The sequence below is a fragment of the Anolis sagrei genome, chromosome 8, assembly GCF_037176765.1.
Source record: "Anolis sagrei isolate rAnoSag1 chromosome 8, rAnoSag1.mat, whole genome shotgun sequence".
NCBI classification, from domain to species: Eukaryota; Metazoa; Chordata; class Lepidosauria; order Squamata; family Dactyloidae; genus Anolis; species Anolis sagrei.
Genome location: NC_090028.1, coordinates 29845889 through 29858908, shown reverse-complemented (window position 1 = coordinate 29858908; position 13020 = coordinate 29845889). Strand labels below are relative to the sequence as shown.

The 13020-nt window shown below is 40.0% G+C and overlaps 1 protein-coding gene across 2 annotated transcripts in view; it reads right to left on the bottom strand.

Annotated features, from left to right (window-relative positions):
• Positions 1-360: 360 nt before the first annotated feature.
• Positions 361-13020, bottom strand: part of TDRD12 (tudor domain containing 12) — a 66363-nt gene continuing 53703 nt past the window's right edge. For both annotated transcript variants that reach the window (XM_060788021.2, XM_060788022.2), the window contains exons 28-32: positions 11872-11926; positions 9367-9480; positions 9132-9285; positions 8983-9052; positions 361-3591 (exon numbers count right to left, since the gene is read on the bottom strand). In XM_060788021.2, coding sequence (XP_060644004.2) covers positions 3506-3591; positions 8983-9052; positions 9132-9285; positions 9367-9480; positions 11872-11926 — 479 coding nt within the window. In that variant the 3' untranslated portion in view covers positions 361-3505. The remainder of the gene's footprint in view (positions 3592-8982; positions 9053-9131; positions 9286-9366; positions 9481-11871; positions 11927-13020) is intronic.

Sequence of the window (13020 nt, the reverse complement as noted above, 5' to 3'; positions counted from 1 at the left end):
CTTAAAAACCCCAAAACCCAAAAATTACATTACACTACATGCGCAAAAACCACATATATATGCAAACACACATATACACGAATATATATACACACACACAAAGCACATATATACAGACTGGGCCACAGCAACGCATGGCAGGGAATGGCTAGTAGATATATAAAAAAAGGAGTATCTGCTCAGGGACAAACATTTAGCAAATGAGGAACTGTAGGCATTTCCCTGCCCAGCCTCAAAACTTGCACATATTCCAGCATTGCTGATTCCTGGTCTTTTGTGAATGCCATCACTTTGTTTTATATATATGTTGTTATACTTTGCATGTAAAGTATAAATAAAGTTTCTGAAAACCACCCGAGGAATATTTAAGAATGCTTTTTTAATTAACATTGTAAGGCAATGTACACAATAATGATTTGCCATAAACTGATCAAATGGAAAACGAAATGATGAAGAAAACAACTATTACAACATGGCTTCATTTCATTAGAACAGCAGAATTTTATAAAATTTTAACTCCAACTAAATTGTGCTAAGAGCCAAACGAGAGAATGGAAATGAGATACAGGCATAGTATTTCCAAGACTGAAAATGAAAAGCACTCTGTCTTGTACATAGATGCTTGTGTGTTACTGTTATTGTTTATTATTTTTGTTTATGCGATTTATATTGTTTTATATTGATTGTTTTTGTTATTGCCTTTGTTTACTGATGTACTGTGGGCTTGGCTTCATGTAAGCCGCACCGAATCCCTTGGGGAGATGGTAGCGGGGTATAAAAAATTATTATTATTATTATTATTATTATTATTATTATTATTATTATTATTATTATTACAGAAGAGGCAAATTGACCCTTTGCAATTGTGGAGGGAAAAAATAGCATAACAGCTCTGTCTTCCTAACATTTTACTGATATACTGCATTGAATCCAAACATTCAAAGAGGGAGAAGTGTTAAATCATGCATGGGCCAACTTCAGCCCTCCCTCCAGATGTTTTGGACTCCAACTCCCACAATTCCTAACAGCCTACTAACAGAGGGAGGGTCGAAGTTGGCCTATGCCGGTGATAGGTAGTTTGCACAGTTGAAGACAACTGGCTGACATCCTGTTAATCCCAATTGGAGTAAATAATTTCAATCAATTGCTGAACAGATAAACCAACACTTAGGTAAACCCCAATTCTTCGATCGGGGTGCACTTACAGAATAGAATTAATGCAGCCTGACATCACTTGGCTCAAGGGTATGGAATTCTGGGAGTTGTAGTTTAGTGCATACTAGCACTCTTTGGCAGAGAAGGCAAAATACCTTGTAAAACTGCAACTGCCATGATGTGGTGGTTAAACTGCATTAATTCTACAGTGTAGGTGTACCTTAAGCCAGCTCTAACCAGGACTAGCAACCTGAGTATTGCAAGATACTCTTCCATCCCCAATACTTCCACTGACTCAAAAGTAGTCTCACAATGCATTTTTATACCAATCGTTCCCAACCTTTAGGCCTCCAGGTATTTTGGACTTCTTTTTCCACAGTCCATAACATCTGATAAGTTGGCTGCGATTTCTGGGAGTTGAAGTCCAAAACACCTGGAGAACCAAAGGTTGGAAACCACTGTTTTAGACAAATGTCAGGTGGTTGTCTCTATAATTTCCCCATTATTGCAGCCATCTTTGAAAGCCATAGAATACCAGTAAATTGCTTCTAAATCATCTAAATTTGTATTATTCTGTGAAGCAATATTTTATGTCACTTTTTATCCAATACTAGTTGTAATTTGAAGAACAACATTCTTTTGCTGTGGGTCAAATGAGAGAAAACTGTTAACATACGGATGTATCCATGTACTTTACAGAAGAAAGAGAACCCTTGAGCGGATTTAGACATCCTTCGGGTTACATGAGAGATTAACTGGAGGTTTTTATAACATAACCGGTAATTATTATTAATAATAATAATAATAATAATAATAATAATAATACAACTTTATTTATAACCTGTCCTATCTCCCCAGGGAACTCAGAGCTGTTTCCAACTAAAGATGGCAAACATTCAATGCCATAATAGAAACAAACCAAACCAAACCAGTAAACAAACACATCAATACAAACTTATAGTAACTAGCTGAAAAAGTAATTAAATAGACGTGGTAGGAAAAAAAGGGAGGCAACCTAAGCCAGTTACACCCCCACCCCCTTGAACAACACTTTTGGCTTTGGAGGATGGTCTTGTCTACTACGGAAGACCCAAGACCATAACTGAAGTAGCACAGCTGTGAAGGCTCTCTTCTATCAGTTCTTTGTGACTATGGCCTTTTCTACTATGCAGAGATGCAACGAGATTTAGGGCCCTTCCACACAGTCCAACATCACAGAATATCTAGGCAGAAAATCCCACATTATCTGCTTTAAACTGGGTTATATGGCAGTGTGGACTCAGATAACGCACTTTAAAGTAGATATTGTGTGGAAGGGCCTTTAGTGTCATCTTTGAGCTCCTGAGTTGGTGCAGCTACTCTGCAGGATTGAAGAATGTGCAAAGAGCTCCTGATGAGGAGGATAAAGCAATTGTTCCATTCACCTCAAAGCCAGGAGTGCCATTGCAATTCTGTGCCAATGCAGGACAATGTGTACATGTTTCCTAGTGTCATTAACTAACAGCTTCCAATTGCAAGGTTTTAGGGAAGTGAGATCTGTTTTTAGTGTTACTTCTTCTCATCTTGCAAGGAGGAGACTGAGGCGCCTTCTACACTGCCAGATAATCCAGGTTATCAAACCATAATCCATATTATCTGATTTGAACTGGATTATCTTAGTCTGCCATACAATCCAGTTCAAAGCAGATAATGTGGATTTTATACAGCTGTGTAGAAGGGGCCTGAGATGTTTGGGCTGGCACAACAGATGCATTACAAAACTTGAAATCCTTTCTCCAAACAGGTTTCAAATAAATCAAAATCTTCTACTGTATTCTGAATACAAAATATTTTCTGTAGAGTTTCCTATCTACTATGTATCTAGTATTCCTACACAACTGAAACAATAGGAATGGTGAATACATATCAGTTATGGGGTGAATACATATCAGTTATGGGTGTGTAACTCCAAGCAATTCATTTGAAATTGCGATTGTGAATAATAGCCAATATTAATTAATATACTGACTTACTGAAAGTATTCCCATCACAGTGTGCTGTTACTGCCATTATTCTTAACTAAATACGCTTATTTCAGCCTACATTAATTAAATCCCATGGCAAGTAGTTGAACGCATTTCCAAATAAACATTTGTAGGATAACAGTGTTATGACATCTGTCAAAGAGCAAATATCTCCAATTGCTTGACCTTTTCAAAATCCTAATGGCTGAAAAACTAAGATTCTACCACTTACGGGAATGACACTCACTGTTTGAACTGATAAACATTTAAATGCCTGTTTGCAAAATCTAAATGGATCTTTTCATCGTGTGAAATACAACATCCAGATCTTCAATTCCAAATCTGAATTAACAGGTCGACTCATCACTATCTGTATCGCTTTCGTCGCAGGATTCTTGTTGCACATTATATAATAATCTGTAAGTGTCAGGATCTATATGTGATGCAAGAAAACAATACATTGCACACACATTTATAAACAATACATTGCACACACATTATATTTCTCTGCACATTCACAAAGTCATGCGTTTATAACATTTTGGAATCATACAGCATTACGAAAGAGGAGCCAGGCCGATTCTTAATATCCCTATGGGACAGTTTCCACAGGCAGCAACCTGGGGAAATATGAAGGATATTCATTAAAGATTTCCCCTAACGCACTTCTATTTATCACAGGATGCTGAAACTGCACGTGTGATGATATAAGTCTCTATAGGTTTTGTGCCAATTTACAGCTCAGAACCGAGAACGGTCTTGATTTGTCAGGTGCTGAAGTGGTGTGAGGTTTGATAATGGAATACAAAGGAGTCCTCAAGTTCATTGACTTGAAAAGGCCGTACACCAAAGGAGACGTTCAATGAGATGAAAGAGTTTTATGGTGATGATTCTCCATCATATGATGGAGTCAAGAACTGGCATTGTCGATTCCAATGTAGTTGGACTTCGGTGAAAGCAGCTCCAATTCCAGGGCAACCCCCCTCTGCTATTGATGAACACACCATCCAGAAAGTGGAGGTCGCTATTTTGGAAAATTGCTTTGTAACCATTCGCTACCTAGCCCAAAATGTCAAGATTAGTGTGGAGTCCATGGAAAAAATCATCCAAGACCATCTTCATGTGCATAAGGTATCTTCTTGCTGGGTCCCTTGGCTGCTCACATCTTTCCAGAAATAGGAATGAGTCGAATACTCTCAGGCTCTAATGACAATGTGCCATGGAAACCAGGAGAATTTTTTCAACAGATAGATCATATAGGGTCCATCACTCTGAGTCTAAAGCCCAGTAGATGCAATGGAAGCATCATGACTCACTGCCTCCAAAGAAGGAACGTGCCCAACTCTTGGCAGGAAAGGTCATCATGCTCAAAGGATTTTGGGACCAGCACCAAGTAGTGTTGATGGATTTCCTAGCAAAGGGTACAATGAAAACTGGGCATACTATGCTTCATTGCTGCGGAAATTGCAGGAGGCCATCCAAACCAAGACACACGGTATGCTCACCAAAGGTGTCAGGCTTCCTGCAAGACAATGCACCAGTTCACAACTCACATGTTGCCCAAAAGGAAGTATGTTCCGGTGGTTTTGAAATTCTTCCGCATCCCCTTTATTCACCCAACCTCACACCATCGGACTTCCACCTCTTTCCAACAATGTAGTTATTTTTGAAAGGCAAGCATTTTTCAGATGACAAGACTCTGATTTCCAAAGTCACAATGTGGCTTTTGAAGCAACCTGTCAACTTCTACAAGCGAGGTGTTTACAGTTGCTTAAAAAGATGGGAGAAGTGTTGTGTCCCTAGGTGGCACTGATGGAGAGAAGGACTCAGAACTGGGCCGAGTTTCATTACTCTCAGTCTACAGGAAGTGGGTCAGAGGAAATCTGTAATGAACGCCCCTCATATATGGCTGGAGAACAAGTCCAAAAAGGTACTCTGCAGGCATACATAACCCATTTGTTAAAGTCATGAAGACCACATAAAAGAAATACAAAGAATACATTTGCCCCATCTGCTCCAGACTATCTTATCTTGTGAAGGTCAGATTTGCTTTGAAACAGATGACACCTTGGGGGTTATTTTGACCCTGTTTTGGGGGCCCTGGGTCATTTTAGGCCCGGGAGAAGTCTTTTTAAAGAACTAGACATGAGCAGGCACTGGTCCCAATCGGTTGTGATTTTTTTTTAAAAAAAAACTGCTTTTTACCATGAAAATGGAAGGAAAAGGTTGTAATCAAGATTGGGCAGATATAATATATGTGTATATGAGAGAGGGAGGGGGATCATCCCAAGCAACATCTGTGCAGGAATTGAAAGAGTACAAAACTGGAATATAAAAAATAGTAAAACATTATTTAGCAGACTATATGCTGCAGGGTTATTTTATTCATTATTATTATTATTATTTTGAATAATCTTTATTAGAATTTATAGTTAAAACAAGAATATTAAAATGAAAGCAATCAAACAATAGAATAGCATTGTCATCCCTACCAGTGAGCAATATATATAGTGGAAATAGAAGTGAGAAGAGGAAAGGGGAAAGAGAAAAAAAAAGTGAATACGAGTATACTAGTGCTATAAAAATAAAACAATAGATATATTGGCAATAAAAGTGAAAAAAACAGACTGGAAAAAAAGTCACTGAATACCTTAAACAAAGAAACAAAAAGATTTTCATCTAGTAAAAAGGAAATAGACAAGAAAAAAAGGAAGAGCATAAAAAAGGAGGGAGAGAAGATAAAAAGAAGGAGAAGGAGACGAAGGAGAGAAGAAAGGAAAAGGAAAGACCTCAGGAAGTCAAAATCTCCAGGGTTATATTATTGAAAGGAAAAATAAGTAGAGGTTGCTTGCCTGTAACCATGTTTCTCCGAGTGGTCACCTGTGAAATTCGCACATATGGTATTTCCTGTGCCTGCGCAGGCACCATCTCTGCAGCTGTCACTAGTGGCGGTGCTTGCGCGAGCTCCTCCAAGGCGGTTTGCCTAACTGTTTTTTCTAATGGATTAGGCCTTTCCAGACCTTTTTGGCGGCCCGAAACCATAGTGGAAGACTTGGCCTTCTTTGGCTTGTGTTTGCCTGTCTCAAGGAGAGGCCCTATGGGATTTGGAGGAGGAGGAGCAGCAGCAGCAGCAGCAGCAGGAGCAGCAGCAGCAGTGGGTAAGGATGCCTCTGTAGACATTGCAGTAGATGCCTGTTTATTCTGTCTATGGGAGGCATGAGGGCCTTTTCATAGAGGAGCACCTTAAGGCGTGATTCTCTATGTTTTCAAGCTTGGAAGATGAAGGAGAGATATTGTGCAGGAATGTGCTGCATGGCCTTCTCCAAGGTAATAAGACATTTGAGTCAGGGAATTTTTCCCCACATGACGTGCATTTTTTAAAAGGTCAACATATGGACAGGAAAATTAGACAGACCGGGTCCGGAGTGTAGAAGTCAGCAGGCGGACAAACCGTCTGAGTCAGGACAAGGGAAGACAGCAAATCAAAGAACAGTCCAAGTCAGGGATGGAGAATTTAACAGTTTGAATATCAGCCAGAGTCAAAACCAGTAGTGGCCAAATAACCTAAACAGTGAAGATCGAGAATTCCCAACTGCCACATGAGTGGTGTTAAAAGGAATTCAGGTAGCCTGCCACTGGCTAAATATATTCTATGGGGAGAGTGGGCGGAGCTTTCGAGAAGGTTCTGAAGCTGCCTCTGCAGGCGCAGGAAATACCATATGTATTTCACAGTTGAGCACGATGGAGAAATAGATAAACAGCTATCCTATGGTCTCCAATTGGGTCTCAAAATGGAAAGAACTGATAGCCAAAGTGGAGGGAAAAAGAAAATACAAGGAACTTAATCCAACCATCTCCATGATCCAACAAATGGAATATAAGCAGAAATTGAATCACAACTGTTCCCAGAGGAAGGAGTGGTGAAGAAAAAATTAATAATAATAATTACAATAACAATAATGAGATAGGTATAAGTAGGAGACTAAAAGGGAATTAGAAAGGAGTAGAAATTGAGCTATACCAGAAGAGTATGTAATCTCTTTTCCTTGTACTGGTTGATTTTGTTTCTTTAATCCTTCTGTAATATAGTGGTGACAGTTATACTCTATTTATAAAGGTTTCCCTTTGACATGAAGTCTAGTTGCATCTGACTCCATTTCTAAGCTGAAGAGCCGGCGTTGTCTATACACACCTCCAAGGTAATGGGGCTAGCATGACTGCATGGAGCGCCATTACCTTCCCGCCAAGGCGGTACCTATTGCTCTACTCACACTTGCTTCTGCTAGGCTGCCAGAAGCTGTGGCTGACAGCAGGAGCTCACCCCGTCCTGTGGATTTGAACCACCAACCTTCTGGTCAGCAAGTTCAGCAGCTCAGCAGTTTAACCCACTGTGCCATCGCAGCCACATATACCACTCTACTTATACAATCCAATAAAAATATTAAATATAAAGAAACCATCCTGCTGTGAAAAGAAATCTTCTGGGCTTAAAATGGTCCCGAGAGGCCCCCAAAGAGGGCAAAAATGCCCTCCAGTCACTGAAGGGTCTTTCAGGGCAAAAGGATTTTTTTTTCTTTTTAGAGTGTGAAGCTTCAAGGCCCCTTGTTTCAAGTCCCCACACCTGTTATACGAGGGGCTGCTGATAAGTCTTTGGCTTTATCCAGAAAGAAATGAGATAGGAAGATGAAATTTCACAATTATTCCACATACTCTCCACTGATATCAACACATTTCTTACATTGGTATTCCAAGTTCTGTAAGCCTTGCAAAAAGAAGGATTTGGGTTGTGCCTCAAACCAGTCATCTATAGCAGCCATGGCATCAGAAATGGCGTGAAATTTGGTACCCTTGAGGTGTTTCTTCAGGTTTGGAAACAGATGATAGTCGGAGGGAGCTAGATCCAGTGAATAAGGTGGGTGGTCAACCAGCTGGAAGTCTAGCTCCACCAGTTTTGCCATGGTCACTTGTGCAGTGTGAGCGGAGGCGTTGTCTTGCAGGAACAAGATTCCTTTGGACAGCTTGCCGTGCCTTTTGGCTTTCAGAGCTGCCTTCAATTGGTCCAAAAGTTCAATGTAATACCTTGCATTGATGATAGAATCATTTTGAAGGTAGTCCACTAGCAGCACGCCCTCCTTATTCCCAGAACACAGACACCATCACCTTTAGTGGCTGATTTTTGCACCCTGAGCTTCTTTGGACTAGGAGAACCACTGTGCCTCCGCTCTTTTGACTGCTCCTTGGTTTCAGGGTTATACAAATAAATCCAGGTCTCATCTATAGTGACCAGTCAATCCAGGAAGTTCTTATCGGTCCAGAAATGCTGACAAATGGACCGGGACGTTTTCACGCACATGCTTTTCTGATCTGTTGTCACACATTTGGGGACCCACTTTGCAGAGAGCTTCTTCATGTTCAAATGTTCATGGATAATGACACGAACACATTCACGAGAAATCCCCATGATGTCTGCTATTTCTTTAGCTGAAATTTGCCGATTCTCCAATATGAGTTTGTGCGCAGCACTGACGATCTCCGGAACAAAAGCCATTCTCGGTCGTTCAGGACGTTCCTCATCTTTGGTGCTGAAGTGGCCCATTTTAAATTTGGCAACCCAGTTCTTAACTGCAGAATATGAAGGGCATTGATCCCCCAATGTATGAGACACATAAGGCTTTCATGTGATGTAACATTCGTTACCATAGAAACAAAAAAAGAACACAAAGCCAAAGACTTATCAGCAGCCCCTCGTAAAGCAGCAGAAAGAAGTGCTTCATTTCTTGATAACCACCGAGTAACGTATGCATGAAATGTAGTGATCACTTACTTAAACTGGAGAAACTATTTTCTTCAGAATCGTCCTCCAGGTAATCGAAATCAAAAGACACATGTGGGTTCTGTTGATGAATACACAACTTCAGTATACAGCGCCATTTCCCAAAAGACCTGTAAGCCCCTCTTGGGTTTAATACCAACCTTCTGTTTCAGCAAACGGCACCATGATCCCTTCTTCTCCTTTGCAAGGGTCACAACCACCTCACTGTCTCGAAGCACACAACTGGATTTTTCCTCAACAATGTTTTCTTTCAGTTCCAGATCAGCCAAATAAAACTTGTCTTCCACAGAACCACTAAATAGGTTGACAATTATTAGCTTATCACACAGAGATAAAAGTCACATTATAAATTTGTGCTAATATGTGTTTCTTTACCTGAAAATTACCCTCTGTGTAAAAAACTTGCAGTTGTGACGAGTGATGTTTTGCACTTTTATCTTCAGGACAACAACATCCTGTTTTTCAAACCACTTTATTGCTGGATGCAAGCTGGAGTTTTAAAAAATGATAGTTACATCTCATGTGATTTTAAAATACAAATTGGAGGCTTATTTTAATGACCTCTCAGGGTTCCTCTACAGTCCAATGTCCCTGAATGCAGAGAGTCAGGATTCTTTCCAACTCCATAATCCCGAGATTTCAGTAAGAAGACATTGTCATGAAATATGATGTATGGTTTGAATGGAATTGTATGAAAGATGTATGGTTGGGGTCTATATATTCTGAACATACCATCCTAAGATTGAGGCCTGGAAAACTACAAGAAGATCAAGAATTCATGGGCTGTAATTAAAAGTTATTGAACTGCTGACATTGATGACCAGAGACAAATTATTAACTGTTGAACTTTTGGGGGGAAACAACGCATTTACATTATCAGAGACAATGGCTCTTTATGTTAAGGAAATGTTTACAAGGTTCCTTATGTTAAGCAGGAAATGTTTACAAGGTTCCTTATGTTGGCTCCTCACCAACACTAATTAAGGAGAGTCAACATCTCCCAGGAACTGAGATGAAGCCAGGCTGTTTCAGGTTGGAAAAATATCTATCGTTCATTTACAACTTTGGAACAACAACAGCAAGAAATATTGCTATATGAGACCTTCTAATAGTCCAAAATTGTGGCAGACCAGAGGGTTCTGGCCCACCTACTATGCTCTTCTCCATAGAAAGAGAGAGATTGTGTACCTTTGGAGAGTGTCAGGTCTGCTATGGGAAAGCAGGATTCTGGACACTTGTTTCTTTCTCAAGGGAAGAAAAAGGAGTGTGATTTTGGAGTCATGATACATTTGCAGGGAATAAATTTCTGCTGTAAGGAAAATAGAGATCTGATCCTTCGCATTGTTCTTACAGAAAGAGGATGTGTTTTGGCATTTTGGAAGTTTTGGAACTCTGCGTTGGCAGGCTGCAGAGAAAGCAGGGTCCAGCGTAAGTAAGGAGGGAGAAAGGATATGGCAATATTTGGATGCATGAGGATGAATGACTGCAGTGTGAATGCTGAGTAAAAATGTTTGTTTGTTAGCCAATGTAACTGTAGGTTGTTTGTGAATTCAATGTAGTTACACAGAACCTGTATGTCTGTATGTTAAATGTCATTCTTTATGTAAAAGTTTTGATGGGGGGGGGGGGGGTCCAGGGGACAGTTCCATCTTATATCCTACATATGTCTTCAGTTGGGGACCTCTCCCCACAGCACCAACTGCCACTCTGGGCCAGAGTGGAGAGGAAGGGAGCCAGGGGACAGTTCCATCTTGTCTCCTGCATATGTCATCAGTTGGGGACCCCTCCCCCAGCACCAACTGCTGCTCTGGGCCAGAGTAAAGAGAGGGGGGCGGGGATAGTTCCATCTTGTCTCCTGCATATGTCATCAGTTCGGAACCCCTCCCTCAGAACCAACCACTGTTCTGGGCCAGAGTGAAGAGAGAGGGGGCCAGGGGACAGTTCCATCTTGTCTCCTGCATATGTCATCAGTTGGGGACCCCTCCCCCAGCACCAACTGCTGCTCTGGGCCAGAGTAAAGAGAGGGGGGCAGGGATAGTTCCATCGTGTCTCCTGCATATGTCATCAGTTGGGGACCCCTTCCCCAGCACCAACTGCTGCTCTGGGCCAGAGTAAAGAGAGGGGGCCAGGGGACAGTTCCACCTTGTCTCCTGTGCAATGCTAATAATATAATATAATGTAACGTAATGCAATATATTGTATATACATATATTATTTATAATATTATAATGTAATACAATATAATACTAATACTAATCATATGATATTATAATAATATATTTTATATTACATGTAATATTACTAATAATATTACAATATAATGGTAAAGTACAATATAGTAATATTTAATACTGATATTGTACTATGCTAATAATATAATGTATTGTATGTATATATATCTTGTAAGCTGCTCTGAGTGCCCTTCGAGGTGAGAAGAGCGGCATTCAAATGTCACAAATAAATAAATAAATAAATAAATAAATACCCCTTCTCAAACTGGAAAATTGCAATAAAAAGAACCTATGCTTTAAAGTTATTGAAAAGTTATTCATCACACCATCAAGTTATATCTGAGGCAGTATTTCTACAAAACCTGACAATAACAGCTGATTGCAAGCAACCTTCCAATAAAATGGGCTTTAGGCTTTATTTTAACCAGGAATTGGTACTAAATGAGGTTCACCGGAGATTGATTCTTTGTGAATCTCCCTCCCCCATCCAGGGATATAATTCTGAAATAATGTAAAGTTGGCATTTGGCTATGGGAGAACAGAACTAAAAACAATTGAGATTTGTCCTAAGCCTTAAGATGGTGCAGGCTATAGATATAGTATTTTATTTATGTGGTGAATTTAGAACAGATAAATAAAATCCAAATACCATGCATCAGCAGGTTGAAGAGAGTCTTGTCCTTCCTCATGTTGAAGCAATCCATCTAAATGGAATACAACAAATTAACAAGGAATATTTTTTTTTAAAAAAAATAGAATAAAACTTGCCATATATACTGGCTATACTGTATATACTCTGTGGAAGTGGTTCTCAACCTTCCTAATGCCACAACCCCTTAATACAGTTCCTCATGTTGTGGTGAACCCCAACCACAAAAGTATTTTCATTGCTACTTCGTAACTAAATTTGCTACTGTTATGATTTGTAATCTAAATATCTAATATGCAGAATGTATTTTGATTCACTGGACAAAATTGGCACAAATAGCCGATATACTCAAATTTGAGTACTGGTGGGGTTGGGGGGATTGATTTTGTCATTTGGGAGTTGTAGTTGCTGGGATTTATAGTTCACCTGCAATCAAAGAGCATTCTGAACTCCAACAATGGAATTGAACCAAACTTTGCACACAAAATTCCCATGACCAACAGAAAAAAACTGGAAAGGTTTGGTGGGCATTGACCTTGAGTTTCGGATCTGTAGTTCACCTACATCCAGAGAGCACTGTAGACTCAAACAATGATGGATCTGGACCAAACCTGGCACAAATACTCAATATGCCCAAATGTGAAGACTGGTGGAATTTGGAGAAAATAGACCTTGACATTTGGGAGTTTTAGTTGTTGGGATTTATAGTTCACCTACAATCGAAGAGCATTCTGGACCCCACCAACGATAGAATTGGGCCAGGCTACCCACACAGAACCGTCATGATCAACAGAAAATACAGTGTTTTCTGATGATCTTTGGCAACCCCTCTGACACGCCCCTCATGAGCCCCCAGGGGTCCCAAGCCCAAGGTTGAAAAATGCTGCTCTATGGGAGGAGTGGGCATGGCTACTGCCATTTTGAAATTAAAGACCTTTCTAGAAGATTCTAAAGCTGCCTGTGCAGATGCATGAAATACCTTATGTGCATATTTTACAGTTGACTACAACTAAGAAAAATAAATCCTATTATAGCAAAGACTATAATCATTCTCCAAACATCTATCAATCCCTCTTTAGCTAAGCAAAGACCTTTTACAGAGGAACAACATGAAAAATCACTCCCTCATACAGCAGTTACTAGAAATCA